The following is a 19,507-nucleotide window of genomic DNA, read 5'->3' on the forward strand; positions in this document are numbered from 1 at the left end:
CTTTGTGTTTGCGTTGGGCTGGAGATTAGTCTGCGTTGACGATAATTGAGCGTCATGACGATCACCAGTCAGCGACGCTGATGAGCTTTTCGCCTGAGTGCCGCGGTGCAAGATACGGTGAATCTTGTTAAGACAATGGAAAGTCAGCTAAAACGGTGAATTTACTAAAAATTAATGAGGAACTTTGAATCTGTTACATAAAGCGTCAATTTTTATGTTTCTAACGGCAATCTGTTTTTATGATACACTGGCCGATGAAGTATTTATTTATAGCTCGGAAATTTGTTATATACTTTTGTTCTTTGTATAATTTTCGAGACACACACACACACACACACACACACACACACACACACAGTCATTAATCCGACGGAATTATAATCCAAAATTTTTTCACCGATATATTTCATACGCATCCGCATATTTGCGGATATGCGCATGCGTGTCACTAGTGAGTGCGTTAATATTCAAAAAGATTGGCCGTTAATCGCCCTGGAGATGACGAGTCGCGTTCCGGCAAATGAAGCGAATTACCGACGTTAATGTTCACGGACTATCCTTAATTATCTGCGCGGGATACTGCCCGCGTTGTGCAGTTTTCGCAGAGTAAAGCCAAGCCCGCGGTGGAAGCCACGTTAAAGCAGGCTTATCAGGGATATAAATCATTTTATTACTTGCCGCAACAGCGCAGTTATGTATTGCTTTACAGAGATAGATCGCGGTGCTCGCTACGAAGGAGCGCAAAATCCGACGCTCTGACGTCGCGCGCGTCGTAAGCGCGTCGCAACGCGAATTCCCGCAGACGGGACGTCGCGATTCAGACGGACAAGTTCTCTCGCGATCGAAATACGAACGTAATAAGGAGCCACGTATGTATAGGTGACAATGCCGATGTGTCAGCCTCACCGGGAGACAACCGCAATTCTCTCGCTCTCCACTCTTCTTCATTAACTTCTTTCCGTGAGAATGAGGACGAATTGTGGCGGTGGCGGGGTGCTTTCGCTAGTTTGATTAGGTCGGCCGGTGTTGAGAGAGGCCTCCGGGAAACGGCGTCGGCTTTTGTTGGAACGTCTTCCGCAGATCCCGCACGCTCCGGCCAGGACGATCGGTCGCTCCGGGTGCTTTTCCCTCCGTGCCCTCCGAAAAATTCAGCCGCCCAGCCACCTCGCGCGAAATCGTGCCTGCATGAGCGTGAAACCGAGCGCGATAAGCAGCCCGCACGTGGTATTCCCAGTGCAATTTCGCGGGGGCGTAAGAATTTAGTGCGGTCGAATTTACGAGTCGCGACACAGCAGAAGCGTCGAAATAAATTCCATCGATCGACCTGTAGCTTCTCGTAGCCCGGCGAGAGCGAGCCGCGAGCCGAAAAAGCGCCCTCCCTCGCCCCGCGAGGCCTTTATCGCCCTCTTCAGCTTCCCCCCTCCTACTTCCTGTCGTGACCTCGGATCGCCGGCGCGAGATAAGGAGATTAGCACGTACGCCGTTATTTGAAAACGTGGCGAAGAATCCGCCTGGAGTCAGAAACGTTTCAGGAGCGTCGATGCATATCAAACGGTGAAAAGGAGAGAGGGAGAGGGGGAGAGAGAGAGAGAGAGAGAGAGAGAGAGAGAGAGTACGTGCGCGGCTTGAACAACGAGATGCTTTTGTGGAAAATAGGAGCTTTTCGGCGAATTAATTTCAAGGCGCATGATATCTCTCCCGGAATTCTTCCGGCGGCATGGCCGGCGCAGACCGATCGATACGAACCGCGCAAGATCGCCGTTGACCTCATTTACGACACAAATTGTTCGTACAATCAGAAGCAAGCCCTCGATTATCCGCCGAGATTGCGCGTCTCCTCAATTTTTAATCGTGAATTAATATCAAGGCGCGCGCTATTTCTCCCGGAATTTCTCCGGCCGCACGCGCGAGCGCGGGCCGATCGATACAAACCGTACACAAGATCGCCGTTAAGCTCGTTCATGGCATAGATTGTTGTTATAGCAGAAGCGAGCTCTCAATTATCCGCCGAGCTATGGAGGCTCTGCTCAATTTTTAAAGGCGAATTGATTTCATGGCGCGCGATATTTCTCCCGGAATTTCTCCGACGGCATGGCGAACGCGAACCGACCGATACCGAACCGTACGAGATCGGTTCGTTGAGTGAGTGATAATGCAAATTGTTCTCTCAACTCTTACGTCGGGTCTTCGGTGATCCGCTGAAGCCGCGTCTCTTCTCAATTCTCAATCACGACGTCAGCTTCCCCCGCAACATCCACCTGTAACAAAACACGAGAGACTTCGATAACACGATAGCAAAGAGTAACGCAATTCGATGAGCTACGCTAATTGCTGCTCGAGTCCAACGTAACTCTGCCGTTTGCAGCCGAGGCAGCGCACTCGGTGGTTTTGTTCGGCTGAGTTTCGCACCCAAAAAAAAAGGTATCCTATTTGTAAAGTGATTTTTCCCACAGTCTCATATTCGGAGCGAAGCCTTTTGCAGAAAAAGGATTCCTTTTTCGAGAAAGTGATTAAAGTGAACCATTCATCTAAAATTGATTAGATATTATTCCAACTGTTTTACTCTAATTTCAAGAGGATTTCTTCCATATCGATTAATTTTCCTCTTATATCAAAGGAACGCTTGTCAGCGTTTCTCCTCTTCCATCTGGGACACTTTCTCTGTGCATATGACGATCGTCGCCACATTTATTTATTTATTTTATGGACAACCTCTAGAGCAAAGGAGAAAAAAAGAAAGATCGTTATTCGGTTTGTGTTGTTTCTCCCGGTTGTTTCGTCATGAACGAAGTTTAAGAATTTTTGGAGAAAATCAACCTAAAGACATACTGACCCATATTTTAGTGTAAGTACATGCATATATCCATTTATCGTATCGCACACTATATCAAATGCCACTTAGAGAACACTTATGTATACTGTATATTATTTGTATAAAATTACAGTATAGTAAGAATAAATGATAATCCTCTTAAAAAACGATTAAATAATCTGTATATAGGAGGAAATTTATAGTAAAGTCAATAAGATTTGCACTATACATATAACATATAATTCTTCTAACTTTAAAAACAATATGTTCATAATATTATAATATTTCTTAATTTTAGAGAAATCCTCTTGAGGCCATATGTAAGAGTAAAATCCTCTAAAATTTAGATGATTCCGCTTGTTCTGAAATTATTTCTTTTTGGGTGCGGACGTTTTAACCCGCCGAATCTCAACAACAATTTTGCGAAATCAGCAACGCACGCGGTAATTACGTACGCGCGGCTGCACAATTTTCTTGAAAAATTTGATTCAGCCGGCCGACGCGCTCAGCCCGCCGCGAAAACAAACAATTCGGCCTGAGCGAAAGCCGAGAGTAAGGCAGAAATCAATTTTTCTGTCCTTGCTTCTTGTAGGGGCGTGGCTTTGATAGATTCCAAGGGGATTCCTTGCGCGTCTTATCGCGCGGGAGAACTTTCAACGGCACGCTCGAGCATCTCGAGCGGGATAAGATTCGACGTGAAGCACGACGATGAGCCGTCGTTTCTTCCGGCGATCTCTATCGTCGCGGAAATATACAGCGTCATATCGAGAGGGAACGTGAGAGGGAGGCTCTCTGCCCTCTCCTCCCTCTTTCGCTCTCGGGAAAAGACGTACTGCTTGAAGGAGCGCCGACGAGCGGGTCGCCAGATAATCGTGGCGTTGTTTTTCAGGGAAAGAAACCGGCACAGGCCGTGGAAACGCCGCGTCGTCCTCGTCGGTCCTCAGCTTTAAGAACAACGAGACAACGATGACGAACGGCAGCGTCAGTATCGGCAGATCCACCTGCAACACATGGCGGCGCGTGAGTCTCGCGGAATGCTGCGCCGAAATGAGCTGCGAATGGGCCGTTCAGGTACTTTGGCAAACACCGATTGCACGCAATATTGCACGAGCGCGGTGTAAACGATCGCGACGACGGTCGCGGCGGTCGTCTGGCCGTTCAGCACCAGCAGATTTCCTCCCAAGGCGGCCCCGGTCAGCAGACTGTTGTAAGCCCAGATCCCGCTGTAGATCTCGTCGTGCTCCACTCCGAGATGCAGGCCTGGCGGGAAATTCATGAGAACGGCGATTTAATCGTTATACTCGCTCTCGCGTCTTTCTCACACTTGCGGCGAAGCGAGAGAGCTCGCGGAGCTCCGCTTCCGCTCGCTGAGAGGATTTTCTGCTTATTCACCGTTCACCGTGCACAGCCAATGATCGCTGCGACGAGAGATCAATGGCTGCGCGACGCTCGCGTGAGGATTACCGTGAGGAATACCTGCGAGACAGCCGACGAGGGCGCCGAGGAACGCGAACGCGGCAGTCGTCGGCGAGAAAACGATCGTCGCCAGGTACAAGACAGCTCCGAACGTTACATCGTCGACGGCGAACACCTGCGACGGGCCGACGATGACGGCACGCACCATCTGAAAGTCAGGATTTTTAAGTTTCAGCATCGAGTGTAGATAAATCAACCGTGCGGAAGCACGGAGAAACGAGGAATACAATTCTGCTCGGTCCGTGTCGGAAGTTTTCGCCGGTGCGCTCGGGAACGAGCAGGGGTCAAATGGAAAACTCGGTTGCAGTAACGGAAACGCTCCCGCAGGAGGTTTCTAATCAGCCGGTTGTTCCCAGTTATCTCGCAATCGAGTTTAAATACGCTCGGGCGAACGTTTTCGGTCGCGGCCGAATGCGGAGATCTGTTTTCTCGCTGTCTTTTCTTTCCTCTTTTTCTTTTTTTTTTTTTTTTTCTTTTTCCAGCGAATTCTCTTCTCTTCTCTTTTTTCAGCGAATTCTCGTCCGAGCGCTCGTTCGAAAGTGTTTCCTCCGCGAGATAAAAGAACGACGAACGTTCGTCCCGATTTATTCCTCCGCCGATCCCGATAAAGCAATTATAGAAAAACATTCTATCGCAGCGAACGTCGATGCCGCGGCGATGTCCGCTGAAACGAGGCTGAACGAGTTCCTCGAGCACGACAATCGATGGACCGATAACTCGATACGGCAAAATCTCGCGGTAATCACGGCGTATCGCAGTTCATCTGGAAGTTCATCGAGACGCCCCGTAATGAGATTTGTTTGCGGCATGCGACGTACTGACGGACGATACGAGCGAAATAGAGCGACAGCGACCGCGGAACTAACGAGAGCCTATTGTATCCCTGAAGAGCCGCGAGATTCGCTAATACAAGCGCAATCAGGGACACATAGTTGCAAAAAGTGGAGCACTAGTGAACTCTACCATTCCCCAGTCAATGTCGGTCGTGTTCCGCACGTAGAAAGCAGCGCCGTCGTCCACCAGCGCCGTCAGCATCGTCGTCGTCGTCGTCGTCGTCGTCGTCGTCGTCGTCTCACTTGTTGCATTGTGCTGAAAACAATGAGGAGAGTCTTGCACAATAACCCGCACATGACGGAGAAACGCGCGCGATGGCGGTCGCTCGACGAGCTCCGCAGAAGGTAAAGGTGTTCAAACTATTCCGCGATAAAATACGCTTCTCTCGCGAAGAAGTAATTCTAGGTTCCATCTTCCACTGACCCGAGTCGTAAATTCCTTCTTTAGCGAGAAGAAAGAGGGAGAAATTTTTCTCATAAAACACACACACACACACACACACAACTATGTGTGCTCTCTCGTAGACAGCCGCGATTCGTTCTAATCACGCTCAGACGTCGGACGTCGCACAAATCACGAAACTTATTTACACCGCGCGAGAGTGCAATTAACTTTCCGCGTTATCGCGAGAGTACACGCGACCATTATAGCGTGAACACAGCATGGCACATTCGCATGTCGTAAAACTTGATATATTTGTCCGCACACACGCACGCACGCACGCACGCACGCACGCACACGAGAGATGCAACTACACAGCCACAGCAACGAGCAATATTTCCAAATATCCAACTGTTACGCTGCTATTTACCAACTTTGCGGATCCTCGGTGGAGAGAAATACGGAGAAAGAGAGAGAGAGAGAGAGAGAGAGAGAGAGAGAGAGAGAGAGAGAGAGAGAGAGAGAGAGAGAGAGAGCGAGAGAGAGAGAGGGAGATAAAGAGAGCACGCCAAATATTTAACTGAAACAAACAACCGGCAACTAGTTAGGTCGAAATAAATCCGTGCCGCGGTACGTTATCGTTGACGGAGTTATTCTGGCCGGAGTTTGATCAATACCAAGGAGAGGCATGCCACGACCCAGCAGGGGGATAGCATTTTCCTCCTCGCGAAGGCGCGTCGAATATGTATGGTCTGAGTGCTAAGGCCGTTTTTCCGAGAGAATTTCATCCGGCGCACGCCGAAGCCTTCGCCCTATTCTACTTAAATTCACCCTCGTGACCTACTCTCGAAATTAAAGTGAACACGGCCCCGATCGGTCATCACTTGTCACTCCCCGCGAGTGTTCCTCGCGACGTCTGTCAAGTAAACACACATTTGACACGTTCCGTAAATATCAATCAAAGCTTCTCCTCTTCTCCCTGTCGCGTCAACATCAGCGGAGAGTGGCTCTTATTGAGAAAGTTTCCTACGAGTACCGACTCGTAGATTTATTCCAGTCCAGAAATATCGCGAGAACTTTCGTTAATTGCACAGAATTGCAGAGTATCCCCGAACTTAATCGTTATGTCTGAATTTATTCAGCATGGCGCTCTATACAGTCTTCTTTCTCATTCGAGATTCATTAGAATCGAAGGGGCAGGAGTAACATCTAACAAAAAGTACGATACTCGCAGAAGTATCGTGCTGGATCGTGGCGATCAGCAATTTCGGACTTGCCAAGTAAAACGAAGCGATCCTATTTTTATATCGTTGCAATTTTATGGAACACTGTACGCGCTTTGTTCCGCAATCTTTTGTCATTCTCCGCATTATGCCACAAAAGTGTTTCATAAAATTATAACGGTATAAAATGCAATTGTTTCGTTTCAAATGAAAAATATGAAATTGCACAACTCAATATTATGCACAAAGAACATACACACACATATATAAAGAATGTTTAAATGCAAAGACAATCCATGATGCGGAGAATCCAGACTTGTATTGCTTCATGCTGTGGATATTTTGAGCGTCTCCTTCACTTTTGGCCTTTCTATCAAATTTTTGAAAGTCATTTAAGTAAATATTATTATATATTATTATATGTGTCATACATGAACATCGAAATTAATTCTCTTTTAATCTTGACGCGACATTAACTTTTCAACTAATCGTTTTAGGCGCTGTATTTTTAAGAATTCTTTTGCTCACCTCGACCAAAATAATATAACTACATGTAGTCATCCTATCCTTTTTGAAACACTTTTTGTACGCATATGCCTTCATTCATGATAAAAGAGTTATTTTTCAAAAGACCTAATGTATCACTTTACTCCACTCGCCCCTTCAATTCGGCGCGAATCGCGAGTGCTGCGTGCGCGCAAGTGCGTACACATGTATATGTGTGCGTGTGTATGCGTGGAATTGTTGAAAACTCGTAAACCTCATGTAACGTACGTACGTAACGTAGAATTAATTTACCATCTCAAACACCGGTACCGCGGCATCGGTTAGCACGTTCGTGCCATTCCGCGTCGAAAGGGCGAAAATCAACGCAAACTCCGTCAGGTTAAATGGCCACGTTGTGCACGGGAATTTATCGCTGTCCAGGGAGCGCGCGAGATAAACACTGAAAACATTAACCAGCAGCTTGTAGAGAACACCTCTGAAATTTACAAACGCCGCCCAGTCATACTGGGTGGTGATGAGTGAATTGCGGCGCAAACGCGTAACTCCCGCGTTTGCCGTATAATCTACCATCGCGAACTATTCCGATTATCTTCCTCGAATCTCAAACGGACTCACTGTCACGGCGTGTGCAGTGTTTCTGCGCCGTTCTTCGAGCCGTCTACATTAAATTACATTTAATGTTCCAGCGTGCGCGGCATTGTCAACGGACGAATGCTCATCGATGTGTCGTTGTCTGCCGACACCCTCCCGAATAATCAACCGGCGGCATTGATGTCAAGCGAGTTTGCGTCAATATACGTTTTGGCTCATGGCCATGACGCCCGAATGGCCGATAATTTAACGATGATGCAATTCCGTTATTATTTTTTAAAAGAGCTCTTAGGCTCGGTGACATACACCGTGATATTCACCGTCATTCACACGCGACATGTCACACCCAAAAAAAAGTAATCTCGGAACAAGCGGAATCATCTCAATTTTAGAGGATTTTATTCTTAGATATGGCCTCAAGAGGACTCCTCCAAGATTAAGAGGAAAATATTATAAACGCATTATTCTTAAAGTTAGAGGGATTAGATGTTGTATGTATAATGCAAATCTTATTGATTCTAATATAAATTTCCTCTTATACGCAGATTATTTAATTTTTCTTTTAAAAGGGTTATTATTTATTCTTACTGTATTTCATTCTTACTGGTTATATTAGTTAATTTGTGAAAATTATGATAATATAGTATAGCGAAAAGTAATATATATATATATATATATATATACACATAGATGTATTTCGGCTCCTGTTCTGCAATAAATAGGCACGAATAAAATAAAATCGTCGTAAGAAATAAATTTCTAATCAGTTTCATTATGGACTTCATAGCTACAAAGATGTTCATCATAACCAATTAGATGAAATATAGTTAAAGAAAGAATATATTATTCAACTTCTTGCAATAGATTATAAACTGTATTTTTCATTTAAGAAGAAAATTCATCGATACAAGAGGAAATCCTCCTGAGATAAGAGGAAAATAGTTGGAATAATATCTAATAAATTTTAGATGAATGGTTCACTTTAATCGCTTTGTCGAAAGAGAAATTTTTTTCTGCAAAAGGCTTCGCTTAGAATATGAGACTATGGGAAAAATCACTTTACAAATAGAGTACTTTTTTTTGGATGTACATAAAAACAAATTCACATAATGCGTTCGAATAAACATTACATGTTTCAAATAATATCTCACGAGGTTGTACATTCGCAAATCGCAAATTCATCGTAAGCATCAAATTTACTCAAAGTACGTTCTGAATCTTAGCGAGTTTGCTAGCGATCAAGAATATTAAATTAAAAAACCAAAACGTTCTCTTAAAAGGAAAGTAAACGTCTCTTTGGAGCGCATTATAATGAGCTCTTATAAACTTTGCGGTGAACATATTTGAAAGCTATTATCAAGAAAGGAGGACCATTGCTTACAAGAAGAAAAGTCAACTTTGCTTTCCTCAGCGGCAATGATACCTTTCTTTGTGTACCTTAAAGAGCACGGAGGAGAAAGATTGATGAAGCTAACGTGACAATGAACGACAATGACCAGACGCATTTTACCGCCGGCGACAGCATTCTCGCTCCTTAGAGCTGACTTTTAGTAGCCAATTATTCCGCTTTCAACTCTCTTCACCGTTTCTTAATTTCCTATAAAAATTCCCCAAATTTACACAGCGACGTGTTTCATATTTTTAACGGGCGTCGAATAAAAGCGAGAAGAGACGAATGAACATGTTCGTACTTGCGTAACTCGTACATTGCCTCGTTAATGCCCCGCCGATCTTGCCTCTCCTTCAGCAGATTTCATCTGAGCGTATCGCGAGCATCGCGAGCTGACGCGGAGGATGAGCAACGATTTACGGCTCACAGCGGCGGATTTTTCAAGCGGCTCGTCCGCGGCACACGGCGGCAATATACTCGAATATACCTGAATATCGTTCCCAGGAGCACGTGCAGGCAGCTGAAGGCATCGAATGCCCCGTAAATCTGCGGTATCAGGACGTACGATACGGCGCCGACCAGCAACGGATTGTACACGGTCAATCCGTTCTCCACATGATCCTGAGAGTCTCGCATGAGCTGCACAAGAAGAGCCGCGGCGCGTCATTTTGGCGGCCAGTGCACGCGCGTGCACGCGGAAATGCCCCGCCGGGGCTTCTCCTCGGGTCTCCCGTGGAGCGTCGCGTCGCGTCGCGTCGCGTCGCGTCGCGTCGCGTCGCGGCGAGGCGAGGCGAGGCGAAAAGGCGAATACCGCATTGCAGTGATTTTTCCTCGCGTGTGTACGCGAACGGTCCATTATGGTCGAAAGAGACAAAAGACGGATTTGCAACCGTCCGCAGTCGGCCGGACGAGCGCGGTCGCCTCGCCGCATTCGACGGCCACGAGGAGCTCGCCGCGCCTCTTTTCGGCGACTTGGCACGCTCGCCGCACGAACGTGCAGAGACAAACGTACGTACGGTGAGGCTAATGATTAATAAAACATACCATGGACAGTAGGAGGCCAAGGACACCGGTAGCTGCAGACAACGCCAGTGCACCTGGCGCTACCGCAGCCAAGGTAACCGCTATCAGCAGGCCGCTGAGAGGATTATTCACCAATAGGACCTGTAACGTTAGCCTGAAAAGTAGTCGCGGCGATTTTCGTCGTGGTTGTGTGTATGTGTGTGTACGTGTGGGTATTGCCGGTGATCGAGTTGGCGCGCGAGATAACAGAGTTATATTGGCCGCGAGCGTTGCGCTCCCCGCTGATTTTTCGCGCGACTTTTCAGGCGGATATTCAGCAATTAGTGACCGAGTAACCTCATCGTGGAAATAAACTGGTGGATTATGAAGATAGATGTCAAGTACGCACGCAAAACCGATTTGCTGCACCGATAGAAAAATATAGTTGAATTAACTATGATCTCACTATATTTTACAGTTCATTTTGGCGTCAACTATATTTTTATAGTTCGTGGAATCTGCAAAATATAGTAGAACAAACACAAATATATAGTCAATGATTGTATTAAATCATTGTTTAGTTACTTTTACCACATATATGGTAATTTCTCATTCACAAATATAGTGAGATTTAATATTCATATAGTTACATCTGTCATCATTTAGCAAATATTCTGGTAATATTGACTATATTAAAGAGTTACTTTTACCTACCATTTTACCATTTGCAACCATACAATAATTTTAATTTAACTTACTATAATTCTTAGTAAAAATATATAATTGGTTATACTATGCCTATATCGTAATTATTACCGATATTATGGTAATACTTACTACAAATATGATATTTCGGACTATAATTTAGTTACTGTATCATTATAGTTCCAAATATCATATACTTTTCTCTCAGTGTGGGAAGTTTGAAAATTTGACCACCGAGCGGTGGAAAATTGCCGGTTTGTAATTTCCTATAAAAATTATTCAAATTCTGTGCACAACCATGCGTTTTGCATTTTTAATGGACCTCGGAGAGAACTTGAATAAACAAATGAACATTTTTGTCCTTGCACTACGCACTTCTTCAAAACCCGATTGCGCACGCAAGACTGCTGCTTTTAGCACCCAAAAAAAGTATTCCATTTGTAAAGTGATTTCTCACATAATCTCATATTCTAAGCGAGACCTTTTATAGAAAAGGGATTCCTCTTTCGATAAAGCGACTGAAGTGAAGCATTCATCTCAAATTTAATTAAGATATTGTTCCAACTGATTTCCTCTTATTTCAAGAGGATTTCCTCTTATATCAATTAATTTTCCTCTTGTATAAAGAGGAATATGTTGATTTGAATGTCGGCTTATTTTGTTCAGTCATGTTCTACCTCCAGACATAAACGAAAAAATAACCTGTTGATGGGTCAGAATATTTGGAACGCTTTTTACAAAAGGTATGTGTGTCGCTGTAACATATAACGAAGATAATTTACCTATATTTGTTCAAATACAGTTTATAATCTATTGCAAGAAGTTGAATAATATATTCATTCTTTTAACTATGTTTCATCAATTGGTTATGATGAACATCTTTGTAGCTATGAAGTCCATAATAAAACTAATAAAACTGATTGGAAATTTATTTGTTATGATGATTTTATTTCATTCGTGTCTACTTATTGTAGAACTGGAGTCAGAAATATACATTTATATATATATATATATATATCACTTTTCGCTGTACATTATAACAGTTTTTTTTCCAAACTAACTAGTATAACCAGTAGGAATAAAGTATAGTAAGGATAAATAATCCTCTTAAAAAAAAAAAGATTAAATAATCTGTATATAAGAGGAAATTTATATTAAAATTTAATAAGATTTGCATTATACATATAACATATAATCCCTCTAACTTTAAGAATAATGTGTTTATAATATTTTCCTCTTGATCTTGGAGGAATCCTCTTGAGGCCATATATAAGAATAAAATCCTCTAAAATTTAGATGATTCCGCTTGTTCTGAAATTACTTTTTTTTTTTGGGTGAGAGCACATCGAGTGCAGCATCGTGCGAAAAGTGTTCGTTCTTCAGTAACTCCTTGTCGGAGGTAATTGTGAGTACACGTGAGTTACGACGTCGGATATCGCGTCGAGCTCGATCACTCACCTGTCCAAACCCGCGAAGTAAAGCGTCGAATAGCTGCAACAGCAGCCAGAAAGGTCGTTCCCTCCCGGCGTAGTACTCCTTCAGAATCGCAAAGTCGCCGACGCACGGCGCCCACTTGGGTTCCTGTTGGATTCAGCTTATTTCTTTGCTTGCCATTTTCACGCATTGCTTTTCTGAGTAAAGGCTCTTAGATACTCAATCGCTGAGGAATAATTTAGACCGATGAGAAACGTCCAAAGATGCTGGCGAATTTCTTTCTCGCAGGAGGAGAATAACTCCATCGTCTAATCGACCCCGTTCGTATATTTTCAGTTTCTATTTACATATTTTTATACTTACGTTTATCTTAATATTTATATTTATATTTTCATTTTTATATCCCCGGCTTGTCCGACTTATAGCGCGACTTTTTGCTTCATACGTAATGTTGCGAAAAAAATGCTGTCTATTATCGTATTATCAAAAAATTATTTCTCATCAACATCCTTGCATGGATTTTATCGGCTTAAATGAATCCCTAACTAGCTTTTTAACTAATTCTGTAATTTTAACTTCATACAAGTCGTGTAACTTTCGTTTGCCACTTCGGTCGCAATTTGGCCGATTTTTCACAGCTGCGCGGATTCTCGATCTGCCCCACGAGCAAATTCGTTCAAACACGTTCGCGTATATCCAGTAATGTTATTTGCGCCCCGAAATTCCACGTCAAACCGGCTGCGAGGAATCCGTCGCTGGACGGACACGGTTTGTCGCAAATATCGTGCGATTGGAGCGCGAACGAATTTTTCAGCGAAAAGGCTCGCGTTTCAATTTACCCCCCCGAGAGATTATAAACAAATAAACGACGGTAAACCCGCTCCTCCAATATTTTTCTTCCCTGCCAACCAGAGTTGCGCATCATGTGACACGTGAACGGAAGCGTTTGAAAACGTCGAAACAGAAACCGACGCACTTCTCACTGGAATAATATGCGTATTAGAAAAAAATGCTAAAAACGTTCACTCACTTGTCGCCGCTCCCTCACTGGCAGCTCCTTCGTAGACATCGCGGTATCGATGAGCTGAGAATTACCGAGATAATTAGCGAGAATAGACTCGCTCGTCCGTATCGAAGCCGGAATTTCGTCACGGCACTCGCGCGCACATCTCGACGCGGATTCCGAAGACTGCGCTGATGCACTCAGGGATGCACTCGCATCTGCAACAGTTTTACGTCAGTTTACTTGTCAGGGCTGAATAGCGTTGAATAGCGGCTTTGTCGTTTCTCGCAACGTAATATTACGAAACATCACGCCCGCCGATATTATTGCGAGGAGATCGCGACGCGTCACGTTCGTGACGCTGCTGCGGAATTCGATATCGATGTTGCTCGGTCTCGCTCGTGAAAGTTGTAAAGTCAGCGTAAAGGTACGTGCGATAAACATGTGGGCGGGCCTCTCAAGAGAGGCTTTGCTTTGAACAGGTGAACGAGGATCTCGCGATGATTGAAAATTCATGAATATTCTGCGAGAACTCGCCGAATCTCGCGATCCGCTCTGGCAAATAGAGTTTAAGAGGAAGATCCTGCGCGTCACGCGAGATTTATTCGTACTGTGACAAAATGATCCTTCCGCAATCACCGCACGAATCACATCCGCACCAGCTGCCGCATTCGCAACGTACCTTGTGTACATTTAAGCGGCGATAAAAGTACACACGGTGTTCACATGTTAAAGCCGTAAACACAGAGGCAGATGTCTCGCTGATGGTACACGTGTGACTACAGCGTCAAGTTCTAATCGCTGGAAAGGTCCGAGTAATCAGCTAAAGTATTTCAATCACATCGATGAAGAAGTGTCCCGAGCGACCAACGTGACGAGCGATTCCGAGAGAGAATGAAAGATCTCGAAAAGAGAGTCGGTCTTTGGTGAACTCGCTCGTGCGAAAAATATTTGCGTATATTTTTAGATTTTTAAATCCCTCTCGTCTCGCGCAATTGTTGCGCGCGAATTAATTTTATAAGCACACTTTTATCGACACCATGGCAGCAGCTGAAGTGACGTCTGAGCCGGTACTGAAGTCACGTAATTCAACGTTCTATTCAGCAGCCGGATAGTTTCAACTCCGAGAGCATTAAAATGCGTGTCAATTAGCGCTACTTACGCGACGGTAATTAGCGTACTATTGAAACGGGTCAAGAGTATTCTACACTTTAATAAAGGCATTTACGACGCTTATCATCCTTGCCCCAAGGAGCCGCTTTTAAACGAAGGAGGGTTATAGTCATGCTTATCTCCATATTTTATTTCTTTCTTACTTTCTTAGAGACTAAATATAAAAAGTGTAATCTAGCTGACGATTAATGATAAATCATTTAAATCACTGTGGTGACAAATCACATGGTGACATACAATATCGAAATAGGAAAATATAACATCCTTCGATGCAAAGGATTGCATATGTATAATTTGTAATATGTATAATTTATAATGGCCATTAATCGTAATACTAATTAATCGTAATTTAACGTACTTTACAGCGACATTAAGATAATACATATGCGTAAAATTATACATCTATAACGTAATTAGGATGAACAACCAGCAGAGGATCCTCCTCGTCTTCCTCGCCATCCTCTGTACCTCTCCTCCTCAGATCGGTTGTTGACAGAGGTATTATAATTTGATCCTGAAAGAAAAAGCATTTGCGCACACTGTAAATTGCGAAAACTAAGTAAGAGTGCGCGACTACATGATAAATGAAGATATTAATACGTACGTTGTATATTAATCTATCAATAACCTTCTCGATGAAGTTCTTTCGCTCCAACAGCTCATCTTCCGAGTCTATTTGTTCCTGTATCTGGTCGAGATACCACGCAACCAATTCGGACTTCCGTATTCCACCCTTATTGTCATCTGTCAGACGGAAATGTGTGACAATTGAAAAAAAAAATTCGTATCTGCTGGTATCTCTGCTGCAATGTTTATCGTTGCGCAATAAAAGAAATACCTTCGCTTTCGACACGACTCTCTTCGCTCCTCATATAGAGAATCAACATGTTCGACAAATTTTTGTAGACCTCAAAGGACATCGTAAATTTCTTCTTTGGTGGCTCGTTACCGGCTGAAAAGTCAAACGAGACTAATGACAAGTTGAACACGATATACAAACAAGCGAGGAAAGTCGCGCGCGAACGTACGAGTTGGGGGAGGTGCTTCGTTATTGTCCAACGCGTTAAGAGCTTCCATCAGCGGGGGTGCCTCGTCGACATCCATTGCTCTATTCGCGTCGTCCATGCCTTCTTCGAGATCCACGTCAGGCTGTTCCACCGTAACTATACTTTTCTGCAACAATCGTTTTGCTTCTCTCACGTGCTTCACCGTCACTTCGTCCACGCATTCGAGTTTCGCCAGCGCCTCCGACAATCTAACCATGCTCTCCAACTGTCTCACCGTCACTCTCCACTTGCCGCTTCCGCTACCGGTTCTCTGTCTAAGAGCCGTGTAATTGTCCACTAAAAGCTCAGCAGCTTCCTACGGGGATATTCGATAACATAATCTAATGAAATTGTCATGACATATAAGTAATTTGTAATTTTTACCAGTGTATCTCACCTGATTTAAAACGGGCTTGAAATGCTTAGCAAAATTGATATATCTGATAATGTCCTCTTGCTTGTACACTATATGAATGTCACTCAGATTATCGCAATGCAGGTCGATGATTCTTTTAGCGATTCCGCTATCAACGATTTCGTTGCATTCGTCCAGCACGACGAAGAACAAGTCGAATCTCGACATGATCGGCGCGGTTAACTGTACATTCTGCTGCAGCGACTTCCTCCTGTCGTATCGCCCGCCGATAGGATTTGCCGCCGCTAATATGGACGTCCGAGCATTCAAAGTCGCCCTTACACCTGCCTAAGGACATGATTTGACACCGGTTAGCAAAAATTTGTCAACGATTTCATTCAACCATTTCGGCGTTTACGCCCAGCATCTCCAGTTACCTTGGCTATCGAGATCGTCTGCTGCTCCATAGCTTCGTGAATCGCGACCTGGTCCTTCAAATCCATCTTGTCGAATTCATCGATGCAACAAATGCCATGATCCGCAAGCATCAATGCGCCAGCTTCGATGACAAAGTCGGCTGATTCCTCGTCTCGCACTACCGCGGCCGTCAAGCCTGCCGCGCTCGATGCTTTTCCGGATGTGTAAACCGCCCGCGGTGAAATGTCGGCCACGCACTTGAGGAACTGCGACTTCGCGGTGCTGGGATCACCGACGATGCAGATGTTGATGTCCCCCCGCAGAGACGTGCATTCTTCCGTGGTCTTTGGCACGCCGCCAAAGAACATGAGAATAATTCCCTTCTTAATCTCGTCGTTACCGTGGATCGCAGGAAACATGCTGGAGACTAGGTTCTCGTATAAATTTTTGTCTCGACTCATCTCGTATATGCGATTCCACTCCGCCTCTGTCATTTGTTTCTTCATCATTTCCTGCGAGATCTCCTCCATTGCCATGTCTGTACCTCCAAACTGCAATAGAAATGTGAAAACAATCAGATAAATCTTTCTTCTTTGAAAAGGATGTACTTCCTCATGTTTTCGTTGCTTTCACTTACTCTTAAACTCGTAGCAGTAACGCTGCAGGCGAGGAAGGCCGTTTTGTACGTTAATTCTCTGACACCGAGTGACTTGAGGCCACTTACACCTTCTCTTTGATCATTATTTCTGTTTCTTGGTCCGATTTCTGCCTTGACGTTTGGCAGAGACAACATCCCCACGTCTGGAACTACTATGAGGGTCCCAGTAAAGTCGTACCTGAATAAAAGAAAGTTTGTCCAGAAGATATTCTAAGCAAGACCCGAAGAAGCTTTAAATATTGCACATTTTATTTCTTACTTGTCGCCGGCTTGTACATATTCGACCATCTCTGCTCTCAGAATAATTTCAATGGAACGGGGTATAGCTCCTCTAGGAAGCTCAGCTTGTGTTTCTTGTATCCTTACTTTTTGAAAGTCCACAAACACCGAGTTATCCACATCTAGCATGAAACGGCGTCTGTTGCTACATACAGGATTAGAGCAGATTGTTGGATTTGTGAACTAAAAAAATCAATGTTCATTAGTATTTAATATCGTAACAGCTTGATTAGATTTACATAGTATGATGTGCAGAGTGAATCTGTCTTACCTTAAATTGTTGCTCCACATTTTTAATACACGCGTTACAGTCCATACAAATAAAAGTACCAAGAACCAACTCTGGATGAACCGGATGTGTACGCACCACTTGTCCGGATATACGAGACAAAGTACCCAAACGTGATGTGTTCAAATCTCTTAATTTCTGCCTGGCAGATACATCAACAAAACTAACGTAGCATTCCTTACTTTTTTCCAACTCTCCTATGTCCTTGACAAAGTTGCATACTGCTTGACACAAAAATGGATATATCCTGGGGAAGCAAAAGTTATTTTTATTAATAACATATATAGTACATACTGCAGTTTACTGTTTTGGTATAATATTATGGTAGAATAAATTAATATTTTGTACATGATATAGATCAGTAAAGTAATTATACTCTTTATTTAATTTAAATAAATTATACAACCTGTAGTATTCCTCTATTATAGTCGCAGCAAGAACTTGATTATATGTCTCTATATCCTCTAATGATATCTCTAATGTACAACGTTCTGGACTAATGAGTTCTTTAGCTGGCTCTAAGTATTTGATCTCTCCATCTTCCTTAAATCTATAACAAAGATGAAACATATAAAATACATTCTACTCCAACAATATATTATTCGTTTCACTATTTAATTTAAATAAATAAAATTAAAGATACCATGAGAAATCGCAATTAAAAAATTAATATGAAAGAACTTACTCCTCCAGAAAATCCTGAAACAACTTTTGACATTTAATCCCGATCTCATCACGCACTTGTAATCGACCTGTCTGTGCAGCAGCAGCATCCATGTTTTTGATTAATAACAAAAGGGTACTATGTACACAAACAAGCAGATAAAATTAAAGAGTCAGATACTAAACGTTGTCAACGAAGATTTGGCGGGAGAGAAACCTTAAGCCACTTTTCCAATATCCATCACAGTGAAGAATAAGTTTGTTCTTTTTGGCTGCGTTGGAATTGCAGACAATGACAGTAGGGAATTTCGAACATGTGAGGACAATATAAATTTTCATAAATTCAACAATATAGAGAGGGAAAAATATTTCATATTTTTAATTGTTTTAAATAATCTTTATTCAAATATCTTTTATTACAGAAATACATCCTATGAAATCAATATCAAAATGACATACAAGAAATTAGAAAAGCGTCATTTCTTATTCAACTCAATATATTTCTTGGTAGAAAGCAATAATATATAAATTTCAATATAGTTAAAGACTTAAAGCAGAGAGGAAGCTGAGAGCGGCCAACACGGCGTTTTCGGCGACACCGATTTTTCGCACTGGAAATGGGCGCCATCTGCATCCATTTTGAGAGGAGAACTACGATGCTACATCCACTTTTAGGTCTTGGTGGTAAAATCTACATGTGGTGGAAGTCAGTATTACATCCACTTTCAGGCGGTTTATGTCCGTGCTGCAACCATAGTTACTATCTCTATGCCAGACTATGCCCGAAGGTCTAAAAAGAGCGAGGGGACTCACCCTGGTATATATTTTTTTATTTTCGAAATAAAAAAAGCCAAACGAATGCAATTAAATGTTATTTATTATCATTGAATATTAGATGAAAAGTAGAAGAGTTATTATCCGCAGCGGATAATCTAACATTTAATAAGAACGAGACAAAATTCGCATGAGATGAAATTCCACTTTTTAACGCTACCATGACTTTTAATTATTCTCCGAAAACGGCGTTACAACAACTTTGACATTCTGTACAATTAGTTGCTAACATATTTTCTAATCGTACACATTCCTCTTTAATTAACATAAAGCTAACAAATATCCGATGCTTCGATAGAATAATTTTCTTTATTTTCAGTAATCAATAAGTAATAAATCAATGTCGCATACAGTTGAAAGGCTTCCTCGCATTCCCCTCGTTGTCCCGGAACCTTCGAGAAAAGAAAAGATGCCCAAGGGCAAGTCTCCCTTGCT

General features: G+C 43.1%; 2 protein-coding genes across 3 annotated transcripts; both read right to left on the reverse strand.

Moving 5' to 3' along the window:
• LOC105182060 (urea transporter 2) lies at positions 1–14,591 on the reverse strand. Of its 2 annotated transcripts, XM_025307695.1 has the most exons (12): positions 14,041–14,591; positions 13,386–13,576; positions 12,380–12,502; positions 10,259–10,378; positions 9,702–9,853; positions 7,525–7,672; positions 5,252–5,377; positions 4,277–4,436; positions 3,888–4,072; positions 3,646–3,813; positions 2,179–2,258; positions 1–1,181 (listed from the first exon to the last, which is right to left on the reverse strand). In XM_025307695.1, exons 2-11 carry the CDS (start codon positions 13,422–13,424, stop codon positions 2,217–2,219), a joined length of 1,263 nt encoding a protein of 420 aa, XP_025163480.1. In that variant the 5' UTR covers positions 13,425–13,576; positions 14,041–14,591; the 3' UTR covers positions 1–1,181; positions 2,179–2,216. The 2 variants fall into 2 exon arrangements, with proteins under 2 accessions (XP_025163480.1, XP_011137509.2); XM_011139207.3 differs by lacking the exon at positions 14,041–14,591 and having other exon boundaries at positions 2–1,181; positions 4,289–4,436; positions 13,386–13,995.
• A 68-nt stretch (positions 14,592–14,659) lies between these two features.
• Positions 14,660–18,352, reverse strand: Mcm6 (minichromosome maintenance 6). The gene is made up of 11 exons (XM_011139208.3): positions 18,261–18,352; positions 17,982–18,125; positions 17,558–17,822; positions 17,267–17,469; positions 16,987–17,185; positions 16,370–16,900; positions 15,975–16,280; positions 15,560–15,893; positions 15,370–15,483; positions 15,136–15,275; positions 14,660–15,045 (listed from the first exon to the last, which is right to left on the reverse strand). The coding sequence occupies exons 1-11, from the start codon at positions 18,350–18,352 to the stop codon at positions 14,926–14,928; spliced, it is 2,448 nt and encodes an 815-aa protein (XP_011137510.1). The 3' UTR covers positions 14,660–14,925.
• Positions 18,353–19,507: the final 1,155 nt, after the last annotated feature.

The sequence above is a fragment of the Harpegnathos saltator genome, unplaced genomic scaffold (genome assembly GCF_003227715.2).
Source record: "Harpegnathos saltator strain DR-91 unplaced genomic scaffold, Hsal_v8.6 scaffold93, whole genome shotgun sequence".
Lineage (NCBI taxonomy): Eukaryota > Metazoa > Arthropoda > Insecta > Hymenoptera > Formicidae > Harpegnathos > Harpegnathos saltator.

What these genes read in the sequence shown, in the direction of transcription:
- LOC105182060 (XM_025307695.1), bottom strand. Translation starts at nt 13,424, where the DNA reads ATGTCTACGAAGGAGCTGCCAGTGAGGGAGCGGCGACAA. An exon ending in CTCCTGGGAACGATATTCAG is followed by an intron (nt 7,673 to 9,701) that starts GTATATTCGAGT and finishes TAATGTTTTCAG; the next exon opens with TGTTTATCTCGCGCGCTCCC. An exon ending in TCTCGCAGGTATTCCTCACG is followed by an intron (nt 4,073 to 4,276) that starts GTAATCCTCACG and finishes ATTTCCCGCCAG; the next exon opens with GCCTGCATCTCGGAGTGGAG.
- Mcm6 (XM_011139208.3), bottom strand. Translation starts at nt 18,352, where the DNA reads ATGGATGCTGCTGCTGCACAGACAGGTCGATTACAAGTGCGTGATGAG. An exon ending in GAGTCGTGTCGAAAGCGAAG is followed by an intron (nt 15,276 to 15,369) that starts GTATTTCTTTTA and finishes TCCGTCTGACAG; the next exon opens with ATGACAATAAGGGTGGAATA. An exon ending in TTGATAGATTAATATACAAC is followed by an intron (nt 15,046 to 15,135) that starts GTACGTATTAAT and finishes TTTTTCTTTCAG; the next exon opens with GATCAAATTATAATACCTCT.